The sequence below is a fragment of the Ammospiza caudacuta genome, chromosome 30 (genome assembly GCF_027887145.1).
Source record: "Ammospiza caudacuta isolate bAmmCau1 chromosome 30, bAmmCau1.pri, whole genome shotgun sequence".
Lineage (NCBI taxonomy): Eukaryota > Metazoa > Chordata > Aves > Passeriformes > Passerellidae > Ammospiza > Ammospiza caudacuta.
Genome location: NC_080622.1, coordinates 3,258,918 through 3,279,869, shown reverse-complemented (window position 1 = coordinate 3,279,869; position 20,952 = coordinate 3,258,918). Strand labels below are relative to the sequence as shown.

Genomic DNA, 20,952 nt, shown 5'->3' with positions numbered 1-20,952 from the left:
GGTGTACACAGACAGGAACTAAACAGGATAGGACTTGGAAATAAAGCACTTTTTGGGTTTTTTTCTGATTTTTGCAGAAATACTACGGCAGGAAGTCCCTGACGGGGCGGGACGTGTGCCGCCTGCACAAGGCCTACTACTACTTATGAGAGTAGAGTCAGGAGGGAGATGGAGAGGCTGCCCCAGGTTTGGGGCTGCATCTGTAGGGAGAACCCCTCCCAGGTGTCCACAGACAGGAGCTAAACAGGAAATAAAGCTTTTTGGGGTTTTTTTTTGTTGATTTTTGCAGAAATACTACGGCAGGAAGTCCCCAATGGGGCAGGATGTGTGCCGGCTGTGCAAGGCCTACTACAACACTGGCTAGAGTCATGAGGGAGATTGAGAGGCTGCCCCAGGTTTGGGGCTGCATCTGTAGGGAGAACCCCTCTCAGGAGCTAAATAGGAAATAAATCACTTTTTGGGGGTTTTTTTTGTAATTTTTGCAGAAACACTATGGCAGAAAGTCCCCAACAGTGTGGGCTGTGCTAGGCCTACTGCAACACTGGCCAGAGTCATGAGGGAGATGGAGAGGCACCAGCCTCCCATGTGTGCATGGAGAGGAGTTGAACAGGACAGGACTTGGAAATAAAGCTTCTTTTGGGTTTTTTTGTGATTTTTTCAGAAATACTATGGCAGGAAGTCCCCGGTGGGGCAGGCTGTGCAAGGCCTATTGCAACGCTGGCCAGAATCATGAGGGAGATGGAGAGGCCACCAGGCCTCCCAGGTGTACAGACAGGAGCTAAACAGGACAGGACTTGGAAATAAAGCTTCTTTTGGGTTTTTTTGTGATTTTTTCAGAAATACTATGGCAGGAAGTCCCCGGTGGGGCAGGCTGTGCAAGGCCTATTGCAACGCTGGCCAGAGTCATGAGGGAGATGGAGAGGCCACCAGGCCTCCCAGGTGTACAGACAGGAGCTAAACAGGACAGGACTTGGAAATAAAGCTTCTTTTGGCATTTTTTGGGATTTTTTTCAGAAATACTATGGCAGGAAGTCCCCGACGGGGTGGGACGTGTGCCGCCTGCGCAAGGCCTACTACAGTGCTGGCCAGAGTCATGAGGGAGATGGAGAGGCCACCAGGCTGCCCAGGTGTACACAGACAGGAACTAAACAGGATAGGACTTGGAAATAAAGCACTTTTTGGGTTTTTTTCTGATTTTTGCAGAAATACTACGGCAGGAAGTCCCCGACGGGGCGGGACGTGTGCCGCCTGCACAAGGCCTACTACTACTTATGAGAGTAGAGTCAGGAGGGAGATGGAGAGGCTGCCCCAGGTTTGGGGCTGCATCTGTAGGGAGAACCCCTCCCAGGTGTCCACAGACAGGAGCTAAACAGGAAATAAAGCTTTTTGGGGTTTTTTTTTGTTGATTTTTGCAGAAATACTACGGCAGGAAGTCCCCAATGGGGCAGGATGTGTGCCGGCTGTGCAAGGCCTACTACAACACTGGCTAGAGTCATGAGGGAGATTGAGAGGCTGCCCCAGGTTTGGGGCTGCATCTGTAGGGAGAACCCCTCTCAGGAGCTAAATAGGAAATAAATCACTTTTTGGGGTTTTTTTTTGTAATTTTTGCAGAAACACTATGGCAGAAAGTCCCCAACAGTGTGGGCTGTGCTAGGCCTACTGCAACACTGGCCAGAGTCATGAGGGAGATGGAGAGGCACCAGCCTCCCATGTGTGCATGGAGAGGAGTTGAACAGGACAGGACTTGGAAATAAAGCTTCTTTTGGGTTTTTTTGTGATTTTTTCAGAAATACTATGGCAGGAAGTCCCCGGTGGGGCAGGCTGTGCAAGGCCTATTGCAACGCTGGCCAGAATCATGAGGGAGATGGAGAGGCCACCAGGCCTCCCAGGTGTACAGACAGGAGCTAAACAGGACAGCACTTGGAAATAAAGCTTCTTTTGGGTTTTTTTGTGATTTTTTCAGAAATACTATGGCAGGAAGTCCCCGGTGGGGCAGGCTGTGCAAGGCCTATTGCAACGCTGGCCAGAATCATGAGGGAGATGGAGAGGCCACCAGGCCTCCCAGGTGTACAGACAGGAGCTAAACAGGACAGCACTTGGAAATAAAGCTTCTTTTGGGTTTTTTTGTGATTTTTTCAGAAATACTATGGCAGGAAGTCCCCGGTGGGGCAGGCTGTGCTAGGCCTATTGCAATGCTGGCCAGAATCATGAGGGAGATGGAGAGGCCACCAGGCCTCCCAGGTGTACAGACAGGAGCTAAACAGGACAGGACTTGGAAATAAAGCTTCTTTTGGCATTTTTTGGGATTTTTTTCAGAAATACTATGGCAGGAAGTCACCAGCGGGGCGGGATGTGTGCCACCTGCGCAAGGCCTACTACAGTGCTGGCCAGAGTCATGAGGGAGATGGAGAGGCCACCAGGCTGCCCAGGTGTACACAGACAGGAACTAAACAGGACAGGACTTGGAAATAAAGCACTGTTTGGGGTTTTTTGTGATTTTTGCAGAAATACTACGGCAGGAAGTCCCCAACGGGGCGGGACGTGTGCCGCCTGCGCAAGGCCTACTACAATGCGCGGCACGAGGCCTCGGCCCAGATCGACGAGATCGTGGGGGAGACGGCGAGCGAGGCCGACAGCAGCGAGACCTCGGTGTGTGACAAGGACAACGGGCACGAGAAGGACGAGGACGTCATCCGCTGCATCTGCGGCCTCTACAAGGATGAGGGGCTCATGATCCAGTGTGAAAAATGCATGGTGGGTGTTGGGTGTTGCTGGGTTTTGGGTGTTCAGAGACCTGAGAAGTTCTGGGTTGCTGTGAGATTTTTTATTGCATTAATAAATCAGTCTGGCAGGCAAAGACACTTCTGTTGCATGGATATCCTGTCAGTCTGCTGATGTGGTGTAAAATAGTTCATAGAAAATCTCCTCTGTGAAGATTATTTTCTTGCTTTCCTTAATATTTGTTGAGAAAATGCAGTTTGCAGCTATAATCTGTGCCAGGACTTTGTGACTGAGCTGTACCTGTTTTTCCAGGTGTGGCAGCACTGTGACTGCATGGGTGTGAACTCAGATGTTGAACACTACCTGTGTGAGCAGTGTGAACCTCGAGCTGTGAACAGGGTAAAACAAATCTCTTCTTCCTATCACTCTTATAAATCTCCAGCAGCTCCTTAGGGGTTTAGTTTGTATTTGTGTTTTGAATTTGTATCTTTTGGAATTGGTGAAGCTTCCTTGATTTAGGTTCAGTTCCATGAGGGGTCAGTTTTTCTCTGCTTTTTTCTCAGTTTTTCTCTGTGTATTTCCATAGGGTGGTGTGGGAATTGGAAAGATAGAAATATTCACAGACTCAAGTGGGTTTGATTTGTAACCTTTGAAGAAGCCTAAATAAAAGCAAAATACACAAACATTGAATAGAAAAATTATAAACTTAGGCTTGTATAGTTATAAGTAAGAATATTCATTAAGTAAGAAAATATATGTCTAGAATATATCTACACATATCTATAAAAACATATATAATATATATAATATCTATAATATGTATGGTATATATAATATACTATAATATACTATATTAAATATATTTATAATATCGATTAAATAAGATGATAAAACATTTTGTAGTATAGTAATAATGTAATTGTATAAAATAAGCTAAAATTTAGATGTTATAATAAAAACATATGTAATATGTTACATATTACATACATGTAATAAGACCTTATTAGACAAAAATATCCACGTTACAATGAAAAGAAATAAAAGTGATAAATCAAAAAAGCAAAATAAACTCTGTTAACATCAGCCTATTGGGTCAGAAAGTTATATAACACCTTATAATAAAAAAAAAAAACCTATAACCAACTATTTCCTGTGTTATAAATCTCACAACTCCCTTTCTTTTTCCCTGCAGGAGGTTCCCATGATCCCTCGGCCCCACTATGCCCAGCCTGGCTGTGTTTATTACATCTGCCTCTTGAGGGATGATCTGCTGCTGCGCCAAGGTGGGTGCTGCCTCTGGGGCCAGCAGAGTGCAGGGATCTCTGGCATCACCCTGGCAAAAACACTTGCATTTTTCACAAGTGGAAGCTGCCACTTGTGCCATTACTCTGTCAAAAATAATTTAATTTTTCACAAGTGGAAACTGCTACTTGTGCCATTACTCTGTCAAAAATACTTCCATTTTTCACAAGTGGAAGCTGCCACTTTGTACCATTACTCTGTCAAAAATAATTTAATTTTTCACAAGTGGAAGCATTTTTCACAAGTGGAAGCTGCCACTTGTGCCATTACTCTGGCACAAACACTTCCATTTTTCACAAGTGGAAACTGCCACTTGTGGCAAAAATACTTCGATTTTTCACAAGGGGAAGCTGCCAGTTGTGCCATTACTCTGGCAAAAATAATTTAATTTTTCACAAGTGGAAGCTGCCACTTGTGCCATTACTCTGGCAAAAATAATTTAATTTTTCACAAGTGGAAGCTGCCACTTGTGCCATTACTATGTCAAAAATAATTTAATTTTTCACAAGTGAAAGCTGCCACTTGTGCCATTACTCTATCAAAAATACTTTCATTTTTCACAAGTGGAAGCTGCCACTTGTGCCATTACTCTGGCACAAACACTTGCATTTTTCCCAAGTGGAAGCTGCCACTTGTGGCAAAAATACTTCGATTTTTCACAAGGGGAAGCTGCCAGTTGTGTCATTACTCTGGCAAAAATACTTTCATTTTTCACAAGTGGAAGCATTTTTCACAAGTGGAAGCTGCCACTTGTGCCATTACTCTATCAAAAATACTTTCATTTTTCACAAGTGGAAACTGCCACTTGTGCCATTACTCTGGCACAAACACTTCTGTTTTTCACAAGTGGAAACTGCCACTTGTGGCAAAAATATTTTCATTTTTCCCAAGTGGAAGCTGCCAGTTGTAGCATTACTCTATCAAAAATACTTGCATTTTTCCCAAGTGGAAGCTGCCACTTGTGGCAAAAATACTTCGATTTTTCCCAAGGGGAAGCTGCCACTTGTGCCACTACCCTGGCAAAAATATTTTCATTTTTCACAAGTGGAAGCTGCCACTTTGTACCATTACTCTGGCAAAAATAATTTAATTTTTCACAAGTGGAAACTGCTACTTGTGCCATTACCTTCACAAAAATACTTTGATTTTTCCCAAGTGGAAGCTGCCAGTTGTGCCATTACTCTGGCAAAAATATTTTCATTTTTCACAAGTGGAAGCTGCCACTTTGTACCATTACTCTGGCAAAAATAATTTAATTTTTCACAAGTGGAAACTGCTACTTGTGCCATTACCTTCACAAAAATACTTTGATTTTTCACAAGTGGAAGCTGCTAGTTGTGGCATCTGTCAAAAATACTTTCATTTTTCACTGCTCCCTCTGCAGTGCTGGGAGTGACACACAGTCAGAGTTCTCACAGGCTGTTGATGAAGAAATGTTAATTAGCACAGGGTTGTCCTGGCCAGGGGAGGATGATGCTGAGCCAACTGCTGGTAGTTAACATTTAGAAGTAAAGGCCAAGAAAGCTGTCAGACCTCCAGTATTTTAGTGCAGAATGGGCATTAAAACATCCAGCTCGTTGCTTGTGTGTTCCCTAAAGTTTATCTCCTCTGGACTGTGCTCTGAATTCCTGAATCTCTCCAAGGCAGCTGCCACAGCCACACAATTCACCTCACTGATTATTTTTTTTTTTTTAATTTCATCCTACAGATAGAAGGTTAGAAAAAAACCCTTTATCACTATCAGGAAACTGCTCTTGAATGAGTGAAACCAGCTGATAAGTTTGCTGGAGGGGAATAGGAGAGCCTTCAGGAAAATGGGGAATTTAGAAAAAGGTCAAAACCCAGCATATTCATTATCCCATCTGCAGAATTCTGGAATTTGCATTCAGTTCTCCTTGCTGGGTGTTGCTCTGCATTGTCTGTTCTGTCCAGAGTTCAGCCTTTGGGTTTCTCATGTCATTTTTTACTTCAAGGGCTGTATTAGAACTTGCTTTTATATTTTCTGTTGAAATGGATGATGGTTTTATTTAATGAGAGAAATGCCCTTTCAAGAGAGAAATGTCCCTCTGTGGGACATTGCTGAGCTCTGTGTGCCATCAGCAGGGGACAAAGAGACCAAACTGCAGCTTCAGGGCACCTCTGCAAGCCCAGGGAGCAGATGAAGCAAATTCCACCACAAGGTGCTGGAACAGAACATGCAGCTCCAGCAGGGGAAGGGGAAATCCTTGGGCTTGTTGATTTTTCCACCCTGAGTCCTCAGGCAGAACCTTTACTGTGCTGTGGGTGTATCAGGCAGCTTGGACTGTGGCAAAAACAGCTTTTTACTCCCTCTGGTGTCTACAGGGCCTCATAATTCCACATTCTGAGGCAAAATCATGCTCTGCAGCCCCTCAATGTGTGTGGGGGTTTATATTTTCCTGGGAGTTGTGCACTGAGTGCCTGCCCAGGAGGAGCTGCACCCTGAACAGCAGTTCCAAGCTTGAGAGCTGATGTTTTGGAGCAACAAGACTGAAAATCAGCTCTGTGAGTGCTCACACTCTGCTGTGACCAAATCCCTCTCAGAGGGATCTCAGGGATGGTTGCAGGACTTGTTTCTTCATTTTTTGGCAATTCTGCTGGAAGTTGTTGAGTGTTACACCACTGCAAAAATTCCCTAATAGCTAAACTCAGGAGATGATAAAAATAAAACAGATCTGATCCATTCCATCCCATGGAGTTCTGTCTTGGGTAGGAATTGATAGAATCGATCCTGGAAAACCCACCTAGCCAGAAATTCTAACAAATCATCATCCCTGATGCACCAGCAACAAGTGCTCTGATTTTTCCTTGGAAACTTCATTTTTGAGGCAGAATATCAGTATTAACTGGAATTGAAATCAAGTTTCCTGATCTTTAGAGCAAGAGTCTACATCTCCTTCTGAATGCTCGTTTTTCAGTCAGGCACAATAATGCTGGAGTTGCTTTCTTCTCATGGGAGAGGTGAGGAAGAAAAGTTGAAAAAAGCTGGTTTAAAATGAGGTTTTAAATTGAAATGGTTTTATTTGCATTCTGCTTGGGGCCAGTAGCTCCTCTCAGTATGTTCCTTGTATTCTAAAACTCTTTTAAGGAACCCACCTCTCCAATTTCTTTAAAAGTTACCATTAAATTTGTAAAGGGAAGCTGTTGTTATCCCAGTTTTAGGTCAGATGTGTGGTGTGGTCAAAATGCTGAAGGGAAGGGATGGATCCAGAGGGACTGGACAGGCTGGAGAGGTGGGACCATGTGAACATCATGAAATTTAGCTTGGAGATATGGGAGAAATTTCTGCCTATGAGGAGTCCTTAGGATCATCTTTTAAACTTAGACAAGATTGATAAATGGGATTATATGAATGAAAATACAATGTGCTCCACTTTAATCCTGAATCTGGTTATAGCAAAACTGAGGTGTTGATGACCCTGAGGCCATGATGTCCTCAGTGGCTCCTGGCATCTTTTTCCCAAGCCTGCTAATTAACAACACCAATATCCATGGAAGGCAAACAGCCATAACTACACATACACAAAAACAGGGGAAAATAGGGAAAACAACTCGCAGGAATCATTGTAATTTAATGGAAACATGAGAAAAATGTTCCAGCTGAGTCAAAAGGGCAAAGGGAGTATCAGAAATTGTTATGCACAAAATAGCAGAGGGACTGTGCCCTTCTGTAACCTCCTGGGGTGTCTGTCTGCCCTGCCTGCCCTGTGCTGCACAGAGGATCCCACTACCTGTAAAAACAAGGATAACAGAGATAATCTGATCTGGATCATCTTTTCTGTGCACAGAGTCTGCCCAGGTGATTTGGGAGGTGAGTGATGAAGGTCTTGGAAATGTGGCTCAGGAAGGTGCAAGGATGCAGAAATGAGGGAGCAAACAGAAATTAGCTGGCAACAGTTAAACTCTAGGAAGGATTTTTTTACAAAATCATGACTAGACTGTGGCAAGCCTTGCCACAGGAGGGTGGAGAGGTCAGAGTATAAATGGTTCCAAAAAAGATTAGACAAATACTTGGAAGAAGGATTAATTCCCCAAAGCCTTTGGCTCTGAAAGTCCATAAACAGAAAAGGCAGGGACAGCACAGGGAGGTTTTCTGGGCTTGCCTGTCCCTGTGCTCTCTCCTCCTGAGCAGCTGCTGCTGCCAGCCAGAACATTCTGCTGTGTGACCTCTGCTCCTACCCAGGGGAGCTTTTATGACTTGGGACCTCCCAGGTTTTGGTCATTTTGAGGTAAATAACAGAAAAAATGGAATCTCCTGCCAGCCCTGAAAGTGCTTAAGGGCAGGTGGGATGGAGCTCTGAGCAGCTTGGTCTGGTGGAAGATATCCCTGCACATGGCAGGGAGGTGGGTCTGGATGGTCCTTAAAATCCTTTCCAGCCCAGGTAATTTTGGGATTTCACAGGTCAGAGCAGAGAAATTAAAGAGTGAATTCACTTACGGGACAAAATGAATAAATTTAAGCTTAGGGTTTGTCCTTGGGAAACACTTTTTGATTGCCAGCAGTGCCAGTTTGTTCAGTCCTTTTTGCATTCTCTTTATTTTTTCTGAGCTCTACATCTCATTGGAATTCTGCTGGAATAACCAAAGGCTTGGGGCTTCTCAGGACAGGATTTTCTTAATAGTAACCTCCTCTCTAAGTATCTTTTCTCTCACAGATTTATTGCAGCCATCACTAATTCCTACACCTTTTCCTAATCATGACTGGCATGTTTACATATCCTGTGGTTTGTCATGGTTTTGATCCCTTACAGGTTGCTGTTTTCAATCTGGCATGGAAAGCTGTGGGTATTTTTTCTGTAAAGCTGCAGCGAAAAACATCTGAGTGCCCTTGGCAGCTTGTGCAGTGGGTTCATTCATGTCATTCCTTACAACCCACCATTAGGCTGTGTTCATTTGAATGATTATTCCCTGTGGTTCTCAGGCCAGGCTGCTCACAGGTGTGTCCTTTGTGCCCCTGGCCAGGTGACTGTGTGTACCTGATGAGGGACAGCCGCAGGACCCCCGACGGGCACCCGGTGCGGCAATCGTACCGGCTGCTGTCCCACATCAACCGCGACAAGCTCGACATCTTCCGCATCGAGAAGCTCTGGAAGAACGAGAAGTGAGTGCCAGACAGCCTTGGAGTTTGAGCCATCCCACTGGCCTGCCTGCCAAAGAACAGGAATTGTGTGGCAGTCTCACCTTTAGGGTGCAGGAATGAGCAAGGTGCAGGTGCAGAGGTTGGGAATTCCCAGCTGGAGCTTGTGCTCTGCACGGTGGAAACGTGAGGTTGGAGGTTTAAGCAAAGGATCAGAGATAGAAATGGATGGGTTTCCTCAGTGTTGGAACAGGCAGTGACAGCTGTTCTGGCCAGTCACAGTCTGCTGTGCCCATGGAAACCACACTGTGGCTTGTGCTCCACAACTGCATGGTGGAAGTATGTGAGGTTGGAGGTTTAATCAAAAGAAAGGGAGCACAAGTGATGCCCAGTTTCTATCAAGAGATAGAAATGGATGGGTTTCCTCAGTGTTGAAGCAGATTGTGGGTGCAGTGACAACTGTGCTGTGCTCTGATGAGTCACAGTCTGCTGTGCCCATGGAAACCACACTGTGGCTTGTGCTCCACAACTGCATGGTTGGAAACACTTGAGGTTGGAGGTTTAAGCAAAGGATCAGAAATAGAAATGGATGGATTTCCTCAGTGTTGGAGCAGATTGTGGGTGCAGTGACAGCTGTGCTGTGCTCTGATGAGTCACAGTCTGCTGTGCCCATGGAAACCATGCTCAAGTTGTGCTCCACAACTGCATGGTGGAAGTATGTGAGGTTGGAGGTTTAATCAAAGGATCAGAGACAGAAATGGATGGATTTCCTCGGTGTTGGAACAGGCTGTGGGTGCAGTGACAACTGTGCTGTGCTCTGATCAGTCACAGTCTGCTGTGCCCATGGAAACCACACTGTGGCTTGTGCTCCACAACTGCATGGTTGGAAACACTTGAGGTTGGAGGTTTAAGCAAAGGATCAGAGATAGAAATGGATGGGTTTCCTCAGTGTTGGAGCAGATTGTGGGTGCAGTGACAGCTGTGCTGTGCTGTGGATGCAGTGACAGCTGTGCTTTGGCCAGTCACAGTCTGCTGTGCCCATGGAAATCATGCTGGAGCTTGTGCTCCACAACTGCATGGTGGAAATACATGAGGTTGGAGGTTTAATTAAAAGATCAGAGATAGAAGTGGATGGATTTCCTCAGTGTTGGAGCAGATTGTGGGTGCAGTGACAGCTGTGCTGTGCTGCTCTGATCAGTCACAGTCTGCTGTGCCCATGGAACCACATTGGGAGGGTTTCCCCTCACTGCAGGCGGGCAGTGGAATATGGAATTTGTGTGACTCTGCTGTTCAAGTGCAAGAGAGGGAACTCAAAGCAAAGCAGGGGGATGGAGTGAGCTGTGTCCTGGGCTGATTGGTGTTTGTGTCCCCTCTGCACCCTCAGGGAGGAGCGCTTTGCCTTTGGCCACCACTATTTCCGTCCGCACGAAACGCACCATTCCCCGTCTCGCAAGTTCTACCACAACGAGCTCTTCCGGGTGCCCTTGTATGAAATCATCCCCTTGGAGGCCGTGGTGGGCACCTGCTGTGTGCTAGACCTCTACACCTACTGCAAAGGTGGGAATTAAACACATTCCTGAGCATTTGGGCACTGAGCTGTGTGATTTAACCCCTGCTGGAAGCTCAGCACTACCCAGCCACTCACTCCCCCTGGGATGGGAGGGAACTGGAAAAAGTTAAAACCCAGGGGTTGGGGTAAAAACAGTTTAATGGTTGAAATAAATTAAAATATTGTAGTAATAATAATTACAGCAACAGTAGTAGTAAAATAGGAGGTTACAGAGAAAAGGTGTCCAGTAGCTGGAGGGGATAGGAGAGAGGCTCTTAATCGTGAGTTGGAGTGACAGGATAAGAGGGAATGGCTTCAACCTGAAAAAGAGGCAATTTAGGTTGGATACACAGAGGAAATTCTTACCTGTCAGAGTGGGGAGGCCCTAGCACAAGTTGCACAGAGAAGCTGTGGCTGCCCCTGGATTCCTGGCAGTGTCCAAGCCAGGCTGGATGGGGTTTGGAGCAACCTGGGATAATGGAAGGGTGGAATGGGATGAGATTTAAGGTCCCTCCCAGCCCAAACCACTCCATGATTCTGTGAATAAACCCCAGGGAGCACAAGTGATGCCCAGTGCAGCCACTCCCCAGCACAAATTTGCATCCCAGCCACCCCCACTGGGCTGGACACTCCGTGGTGTGGAACATCCTGGGGTCAGCAGGGCCAGCACAGTGGACACTCCATGGTGTGGAACATCCTGGGATGATCCTCCCCAGAGCAGGGGACCCTGGAGGGTGCTGGGCTGAGGGTGAGCACTGCTGGGCACCAGCCAACATCATCCTTACCCTGAACCAGGCACTGGGAGAAACCCACTCTGTTCTGGAAGCAAGGACATGCACTGGAGCAGTTCCTGCTGTCCAAAGGCCATGGGGGTTGTTTGTGTGGCTCAGAGCTGGCCAAAAGCTGAGGCTTTGCCCTGGGACAGGGATTCCTGTTTGAAGAGGGAAGAGAAAATGCTGTCAGTTGATATTTGTGTCTGTGAAAGTTTGGGAAGTGTTTGATCAGAGTATGCAGGTTCTCCCCTCAAAGTGACCCTGCTGTGGTTCTGAGAGAGAGAGCAAACAGGAACACTGTGCCAGCTCACTCCCAGCGTGATAAACCACATTTCCCCCTCAGTCCATGACTCTTTTCTCCTTGTTCTGGTGCCAGGGAGGCCGAAGGGTGTGAAGGAGCAGGATGTTTACATCTGTGATTACCGCCTGGATAAATCTGCTCACCTCTTCTACAAGATCCACCGCAACCGCTACCCCGTGTGCACCAAGCCCTACGCCTTCGACCACTTCCCCAAGAAACTCACGCCCAAGAGGGATTTCTCTGTGAGTGGCTTTGCTCTCAGCCTCCTCACCTCTTTGTGGGAGGCTGGACGGAGTTCTGGAAAGCTCCTGAGTGTTGATAAATGAAGCTTGGTCAGGCAGAGGGAGCCGATGCTTTAGGTGGGGGTCAGGCTCCGCTCCCAAGGAACAATGGGCAGGAAAAGAGGAAAAGGCCTCAAGTTGTGCCATGGGAGGCTCAGGTTGGACATCAGGAGGAGTTTCTTCATGGAAAGGCCTTGGCAGGGAGGTTTGGAGTCCCATCCAAACCTCCCTCCAAACCCAGAGTTTTGGGGTCCCCATCCAAACCTCCCTCCAAACCCAGAGAGTTTTGGGGTTCCCATCCAAACTTCCCTCCAAATCCAGGAAAGTTTGGAGTCCCCATCCAAACCTCCCTTCAAATCCAGAGAGTTTTGGGGTTCCCATCCAAACCTCCCTTCAAATCCAGAGAGTTTTGGGGTCCCCATCCAAACCTCCCTCCAAACCCAGAGAGTTTTGGGGTCCCCATCCAAACTTCCCTCCAAATCCAGGAAAGTTTGGAGTCCCCATCCAAACCCAGAGAGTTTTGGGATCCCCATCCAAACCCAGAGAGTTTTGGAGTCCCCATCCAAACCCAGAGAGTTTTGAGATCCCCATCCAAACCCAGAGAGTTTTGGGGTCCCCATCCCTGGAGGTGCCCAAGGAACACCTGGAGGTGGCACTCAGAGCTCTGGGCTGGGCACAAGGTGGGCATTGGGCACAGTTTGGACTGGATGCTCTGGGAGGGTTTTTCCAACCTCAATCATTCCAGATTCTGTGAGTAATGCACAGCCTGGGGAAAAGCTGGCTGGAAAGGAAGCTTGGAAATGAAACTGGGTGTAACAGAACCTGCAATTGAGAGGCAGAGAGGTGCTCAAGGGTGAGCTCAGAGAGAGACTCAGATGTAGCAAATCTGCAAACCTTCTGCAAGTGAGCTCTGCTCTTCCTGGAGCAGAGGTTTCTGTAGTGGCTTTGGAGAGTGTTCCAGATTCATGCTGTGCAGAAAGCAAAGATTATTTTTTGTCATGATGGTCTGTGGCTTGAAATTTATTTAGAAGATGTGAAAAATCAGACAAGTCTGGCTCTAATTTATCTCTTTACATGATTGTGCCTCCTCCTGTGAGGTCTCTTTGAGGTACACCAGCATTTCCAGAGTGTCCTGCATTGGCTTTCAGAGTATTTGACAGAGCAGCACTTCCTTCCACTGTGAGTTTGATTTGGTATTGATCATAACTTTTATTGCTCTTGCAGCCTCATTATGTGCCAGACAACTACAAGAGGAATGGAGGCAGGTGAGTCTCCCCTCCCAGATTGTTGAGAAAAGATGAAATAATGTTGTTTGTTTGCTGTGCCCACTCTCCTCCTGCCCCTTTCCCCTGGGTGCTATGGAAATAAGAAGTTTAAATTATTTAAAGCTCTCTAAAACTTTCAGAGAGATAAAAGGGAACAAGTGAGGAAGGATAGGCATTAATAATAATGTATATCAGGAAAAGAAAGGAGCCATTTGACAGTCAGAAAAAAGCAGCTGAGGGAGGAAATGCTCAAAACAGGAGGCTTCAGAGCCCAGATATGATAGAGCCTGCAAGAACTTCCCACTAAGGGCTGGGCCAAAGTGGTTTTGGAGGTAAAATATTTTGCAACTGAAAATAAAAATCCGTTTGGTTTTCAAAGCTGCGCTTGGTCCGATGCAGATAAAGCTGCTGGGTTTGGTGTGATGTAGCACTGGGGGGTGTGAGTGCAGGGATGGAGGGAAGAAATTGAGCTCCAGAGATCCCCAGCCCATGGATGAGTCCTGGACTCGTTGAAAATTGTCCTTTCAGGTGAAAAACTTTCTTTTAAACCCCTTCTTTCCTGCAAGGTCATCCTGGAAATCGGATCGCTCGAAACCCCAGATGAAAGACTTAAACCAAGAGGAGGATTCCCTGCCCCTGATGGAGGAGGTGCTGGGGGCCCCCGAGCAGGCTCCAGGGGAGCTGCCCAGCCCCGAGGAGCCCGACAAGGAGCCCGTGGCCAGCGAGGGCTGCGAGGCTGACAAGAAAGGGGACGAGAACCCCTCGGACACGAGGCCGCTCTGCAGCCCCGAGGAGCGGCGGCACCTCCAGAGGGAGAGGCTCAACCAGATCCTGCTCAACCTCCTAGAGAAAATCCCAGGGAAAAACGGTGAGGGTTTGCACAGCCCCTGGGTCTCCTGCAGCTCTGGGGTCGCTTGGCTGAGCTGTGTTGATAAAATGAGTGGTTTTGTGTGAATTTCTTGCTGGCGGGCATTAGGAAAGTCAGATTTCTTTGTAGCCATGTTTTCCTTTGCAACAGAAATCCACTAAATCCAAGTGGAATTTCTTACGACCGTGACACTGTTTTGTATAATGTTTTTAATAATTTTTTGTCTAATATTTTTAATAACCGCAAAACCTTTCCATAAACTAATTCCCCCCCCATCATTCCATATCTACAATAGATAAACTTAACAGACAGGCCAGGAAAGACTGAGAGGGGTTTGGAAAGTCTCTTTTGACCTTTTATGAGCTTTCCTTTGGTTCTGAGTACCTGCTGGAGGTGCTGTCTGAGCTGTGGGATGAGGGGACACTGGTGAAGTGTGACCCTGCTTTTAAATCAAAGCCCAGGATGAGCCATGTCCAGTCTGTCCAATGCCACACAGTCATGGACTGATGCTTCATTTGGGTTGGGAGGATTTCTGGTCCAGCCATATCTCAGGGCTTGGGTCACTCAGCACCTTGTCCAGGCATGGTTTGGATTCATCCTTGAAAGAACCAGGAATAAAGAATCAGGAATTTTGTGTTTGGGGAGCGATGGGAGGCAGCGCTCAGCGCTGTGCTCTGGGCATCACTCCCAGGTTGGATTCATGATCCTGGAGGGCTTTTCCCAGCTCAGTGATGCTGCAGTGACTGAGCTGAAGGACAATTTGCAAAGTCTCTTTTGTGCTGTGCTCTGTTGCAGCCATCGATGTCACGTACCTGCTGGAGGAGGGCTCGGGCCGGAAGCTGCGGCGCCGCACTCTGACCATGGCCGAGAGCAGCTTCAGGAAGTGACCCACGAGGGGCAGCCGAGCTCTGGGGTCTGGCTGGGCTGGGGGCAGAGCCCAGCCTGGGCAAGGAGAGAGGGCAGCAGCAGCAAACTGACAAAATACAAACAGTAGCACCTGGGGGGCCGGGCTGGCACGGTGCCCACCCTGCTCTGCAGTGCTCTTGGTGTGTGTGTTGGTGGGCGTGCCTTGTATTGATGTTAGGTACTGAGGAAACCTCGTGGTTATTGTCCAGGATGGTCAAATTTAATTTATTTTTTGCTTGATATTCCCACTCAGAGGAGAATAAAAACAAAACAAAAAAAAAATTTAAAAAAATAATAATAATAGGGAGGGCAGAGGAAAAGGACTGAGTTACTCTGAGGAGGATGTTCCCCACGGTCACTGCTCACCTGGGATTGTACCAGCCACCCTCAGCACCGCCAGGGAAGGGAATGCAGGAATCCAGAGGGGAGAGAGGAAAGGCCCAGTGGCTTGAAAGGAAAAGCTGCCCTGAAGCTGTGGCCTCTGATTTGCACAAGTTCCAGAAGAGAGAAACGTCCCCAGCCGGGCACGAGGTTCGCCGTGGGACAGCTGAGCACGCGTCCCTGTGCTCTGTGCCAAGGAGAAGCTTCCAGAAGCTTGGAGCAGGGCAGGAGAGCTGGGATGAGGCACTTGCTGTGCGGGGGGAGGGGGTGGGGTGTGAGGTTTTTTTCACTTTTTTTCTGCAGAGAAATTTTATAAAAGCGAAGTCAGCTCCTGACGCCACCATTGCTGTTGGTTTTTTTGATAAGCTGTGGTTTCTCGTGTGTCTCGTGTGTTGTGCAAATAAAAATCCGTTAAATGAAAATAAGGAAAAAAAAAAAACAAAACTAAAAAACACCAAAAAAAAAAAAAAAAAAAAAAAAAACAACCCCAAGGACCCTTTCACTCCGTGCCCGTCAGGCAGTATCCGAGCGAGTGTTTGTCGTGAGCTGTAGAATTTATCAACTGCTAACACTACCCTCGTGTGCTGGTGGACAGCCGGACGTCCGGGCAGCGCCACCCGCTGGCGATTGTCGCGATTGTCGCGATTGTCCCGCCAGCGCCGGCCCCCGGACGGTGGCTTTGCTTTCCTGTCTCAGACGTACACATGCATATCCAGTCCTGTTTTAGGTGTTCTTATAAGAAATCCAGTTTTTAATGTGCCAAGTTGTATATATCTGCTGCGTGGATGTAAAGCAATACCGTAGTTACATGTTCCTTTTTATGGACCAAGCTTGTCCTAATGTACATTCTTGTTATTATTATAATTATTTTACTCTTAGTGGAACATGACTCATTCCATTAACTTTTATGTGTTGATTTCAAAAGAGAAAACAAAACAAAAACAAAAAAAAAAAACCACAAAAAAAAAGAAAGGAAAAAAACCCTTTGAGAAAAAAAAATATTTTATTAAAAAAAAAAAGAAATAAGAAAATAGTTTGGAATATTTTCTTACTGTAGAGAAGCACTGTACAGTACCAGGAACCCTGAGTATAAAATACTCGTGCGTGTAGTAGGAATATCGCATGTCCAACCCCTCGAGTTGTCTCATTTAGTTTCAAACAGAAATCATTGTCTCAAATGGTGTTAAACACTAAAAAGTTTTTAAAAAAAAAAAAAAAATAAAGTGCGTACAGAAGCGAGACACTAGCTCTGTCATTTTATCTTTCTTTTGTTGAAAGACTAAACAAAATGTTTTTTAGACAATCAAATGTTAGGTAAGTGCAAAGAATTGTTTTTTCTTACTGGTGTAGAAATTAATGACTTTTTTTATTTTTTGGTTATTTTATAATACTGAGCAGACCCGTGTGTCCCCAGGATCGCCGCCGGAGCCAGGAAGCACTACGTTACTGCAAATAGAGCTGAACCTTAGTCTGCATGGGTGTAGGCTGTGTGATTGCTGAAAATAAATGCTGCTAATATATTTCCTTTTTACAAAGCATATCTAAATAGATCATTGTTTTGATGTTAATCTTTGTAAATTATGTATTACCAATTTTAACATTGGATGTAATTGCATAAAAAGCCTGCATCTCAATCCTGAGAGTCTAGTATTAAATGGAAAAAAAAATCTTTTCCTAAAGGTTGGCTCGGGGGGTTTTCTTTGCTGAGCTGGGTGGGAGGGTGGATGGACAGGAGGACAGGAGGAGGGTGGATGGACAGGAGGACAGGAGGTGGATGGATGGACAGGATCCACCTGGGCAGGCTGGATCCGTGGGATCCGTGGGGTGAGGCTCAGCAAGTGCTGGGTGCTGCCCTTGGGTCACAGCAACCCCACAGAACGTTCCAGGCTCAGGGAAAAGGGGCTGGAAAGGCCCTGGGGATGCAGCTGGACATGGGCCCAGGTGTGCCCAGATGTGCCCAGATGCCAGAGGCCAATGGCACCTGGGCTGGGCCAGGACAGTGACCCCAGCCCCTCCTGCTGCCTCTGCTGAGGGACCTCAAACCCTGCGTCAGTTTTGGGTTCTTTATGACAAGAGACTGAGGGACTGGAGCTTGTCCAGAGCTGGGAAGGGAATGGAGAATCCCTGAGGGAGCTGGGAATTTCTGAAGGAGATGGAAATTCAGTGGAGAATTCTTGAAGGAGCTGGAGAATTCCTGAGGGAGCTGGGAATTTCTGAAGGAGATGGAAATTGAGTGGAGAATTCTTGAAGGAGCTGGAGAATTCCTGAGGGAGCTGGGAAGGGAATGGAGAGTCCCTGAGGGAGCTGAGGGGGCTCAGCCTGGAGCAAAGGAGGCTCAGGAGGACCTGAGCTCTGCACAGCTCCTGCCAGGAGGGGACAGACAGGGAGGATTTGGGATCTTATCCCAGGGAACAGGGACAGGAGCAGAGGGAACGGCCTCAGGCTGAGGCTCGGGGTGGGCACAGCAGGAATTTCCCCATGGAAAGGGGGCTCAGGGATTGGAACTGCCCAGGGAGGGTTGGAGTGCCCATCCCTGGAGGTGTGCAAGGAACACCTGGAGGTGACACTGAGGGCTCTGGGGTGGGGACAAGGTGGGGTTTGGGCTGTCCTGGCTCCTGAACACACCCTGGGAACCTGGGAACACCCCCTGGGATGGAAACCAACCCGGGAACACCCAGGTGGGATGGGAACCTGGGATCGTCCTCTGGGATGGGAATCCATGGACACCCATCTAGGATGAGAACCAACCTGGGAACACCCAGCTGGGATGGGAACATGGGATCAACCACTGTGGTGGGAACCCAGGAACACCAGGAACACCAACCACTGGGATGGGAACACGGGAACATCTCCTAGGATGGGAACCTGGGATCACCTACGTGGGATGGGAACCCTGGAACATCCAGCTGGGATGGGAACCCAGGAACCCCCCCTGGAATGAAAACCAACCCTGGAACACCCAGCTGAGATGGGAACCCAGAAATACCCAGTGGGATGGGAACCTGGGATCACCCACCTGGAATGGGAACCAACCCAGGAGCACCCCTGGGATTGAGCCCCATCTGCCAGAGGTCTCAGAGGGTTCCGTGTGACCCCAGTGGCCCTGCAGGAGGGGTGGGGACAGCACGGTCACTGAGGTGTCACAGGGGCTCTGACCACGGCTGCCCGTGAGGCAAACTGGGGCAGGAGCCATTAAATCCACAGATTTGGTGCCCATTCCCAGGGGACAAACCCAAGGAGCCCCCTTGTCCTGCTCAGGCTGGGGACTGTCACCCCCAGGTGAATGCAGAGAGATCTCTCACCTGCAGGTCCCTCAGGAATGAAACAGCTTCTCCTCCTCCACACCCTTTCTGTGGAACCCGATTTTTCCTTTTCCCTTTATCTCGCTCTCTGTGACAATGAAAATGCCACGTTTGACCCCTGTGCTCCTTTTAAAGCCAAGGCTTGGAGGGCCGTTTATTTAAAAAAGAAAATAAACAAATGCAAGTAGCACCTGGCTTCCTCCTTCTGGCATGACCTCGTTCCGAAAGCCCAGAAGCAGCTGTGGAAATCAATCAAGGCTCCTTGAGGCAAGCCAAGGAACATTCCAATTAGGACATCACGTCACTCGTCTGAGAATAAAAACCCCGGCGAGAGAAGTGGAAATGAGAGAAATGAGAGCAGAGTGAGAGGAGAGCGGCTTCACCCGGGGCCGACACAGCGAAAGGGGAAATCAGGAGGGTGAAACGTGGCCATGGGAGGGACAGAGGCCCAAAACTGTCCCTGCTGCTGCCGTGGGGCCGCTCCCTGCTATGGCCACACCTTCCTTCCACTGGGGAGCCCAGCAGGAAACGCAGATTCTGGCCTGAAATCACAAGCGATGGCAAAACCACGAAGAACTCGGAGCCGCTTAGCCCCTACTGCCATCCCCTGGGCTACGAAAAGATCAGCTGAAGTTTTATAAATAACCAAAGCAGCGACCTGGGCTGTTCCCAGCAGCTTTTCCAGGGATATTCCTGGCTCGGGGAGGCTGCAGCCGCCTCTGCCACGCTGTGGAGGAGCCTGGGCATCTTCAGGGCACCTCTCCTGCTCTCCCTGCCTGGGGATGCTGTGAGATACAAAGCTGCGTTTCATGTCAGGTACAAACAAGCGACGTGTGTACTTGTGATTGCGATATGTGTGGACACTGACAGTGGGGTAGTTGCGAATTCTAATAATAACTAAGGAAAATAAAGCGTGGAAAAAGGCCTTTGAACCTATCGTTTGTTTGCAATTAACCCTGGTTGATTTAGGTTGATTTAGGAGAATTAAGGTGTTAAAGGTGTTGCTTTTTGCTTGCATTTAATCCATAAAGAGTAACCTTTTGAAGTATAATTTTCGAATATTGCTTGTATCCTTGAAACTATAGCTTTAGAATGTATATAAAGGAAATGTGCTTATCTCACGCCTTATTGAAGCAGAGAAAAACAGCCTGAGAAAGGGAGATGAACATCACCTCAAGGATTGATGGTTTCGACCAAAGCGAAACTGGACCGCCACCATCTGGGATCCTCCTTTTGAGATACATCCTGAGAAACTAAGATCACAATAGTGTAGAGAATCATGATGTAATGATTTGGAATAACAATTGCTGATGAGTAAAAAACTTGGAATAGAAACTGCTGAAAAAGCTGATGAGTACCCCTATAAATACCTGTAACCCTCAATTATCAGAGTGCAGTTGGAGGGAAAACTTCCCCCACTGTACCCAGCGCTGTATTGCTCATACTTTACCATATTAAATAATAAATTGATTGCTGCTTGAATATTGGCCTAGTCAAGCTTCTTATTCATAACAATGCTGAGCACCAGCACAGCCCCAGCATCTCCTCATCCCACCCCATTGCCCATTGCCACACGTGCACACGTAAGCTTTATTTCCAGCTTTTTTTCCCTGCAGAACGAGCTCATTCCAGTGGTTATAATTATTTACAGAGTGCACGGCGGGGCACTGGAGGTGGCAGGACAGACAGACAGACGGACAGACGGATGGAGGCGACACGGGGTTGGGAGAGGAGCTGTCCCTGCCCTGGCACGGGGGTGGGCAGCTCGCTCTTGCTTCTGCTCATTAGCTAGTTCAGCTGAACAGTCCAAATTCCTTCCTGGATTGTTTCTCCTTTCCATTTTGGAACCAACTTGAACCTGCTCTGGGCTGGGACCTGGGAACACCGAGGGTTTGCACCTTGTGGCTGCAGCAGCTGCCCCAGCACAGGAGGGACTGAGAACAGAGGGATTGATAACAGAGCAACCACCCCAAGAGAGACTTTCTGAATTTGTCATCTTTGTCAGAGTGGTGTCACCTGGTATTGTTCATTCTGTGTGCTGGGGGTGCTGTGCCTGTCCAATGAACAGGTTCTTTCCACTTGTCTCCGAGGAATCCTTCCCAAACTGGTTGGGGACATGAGCCCTGTGGGTTTGCTTTAGCGATTCCCTACCAAATTTGCCCTAAACCAGAACAAAATGTTGTGAGCCACAACCTTTATTTCCAGCTT

The 20,952-nt window shown here is 47.5% G+C and overlaps 1 protein-coding gene across 1 annotated transcript in view; it reads left to right on the top strand.

Moving 5' to 3' along the window:
* ASH1L (ASH1 like histone lysine methyltransferase) overlaps positions 1-15,910 on the top strand; it is an 80,798-nt gene extending 64,888 nt beyond the window's left edge. Inside the window, exons 20-28 of the mRNA XM_058821794.1 lie at positions 2,506-2,754; positions 3,034-3,120; positions 3,914-4,004; positions 9,004-9,142; positions 10,503-10,675; positions 11,817-11,983; positions 13,247-13,287; positions 13,854-14,155; positions 14,951-15,910. Coding sequence (XP_058677777.1) covers positions 2,506-2,754; positions 3,034-3,120; positions 3,914-4,004; positions 9,004-9,142; positions 10,503-10,675; positions 11,817-11,983; positions 13,247-13,287; positions 13,854-14,155; positions 14,951-15,042 — 1,341 coding nt within the window. The 3' untranslated portion in view covers positions 15,043-15,910. The remainder of the gene's footprint in view (positions 1-2,505; positions 2,755-3,033; positions 3,121-3,913; positions 4,005-9,003; positions 9,143-10,502; positions 10,676-11,816; positions 11,984-13,246; positions 13,288-13,853; positions 14,156-14,950) is intronic.
* The last annotated feature ends 5,042 nt before the right edge of the window (positions 15,911-20,952 follow it).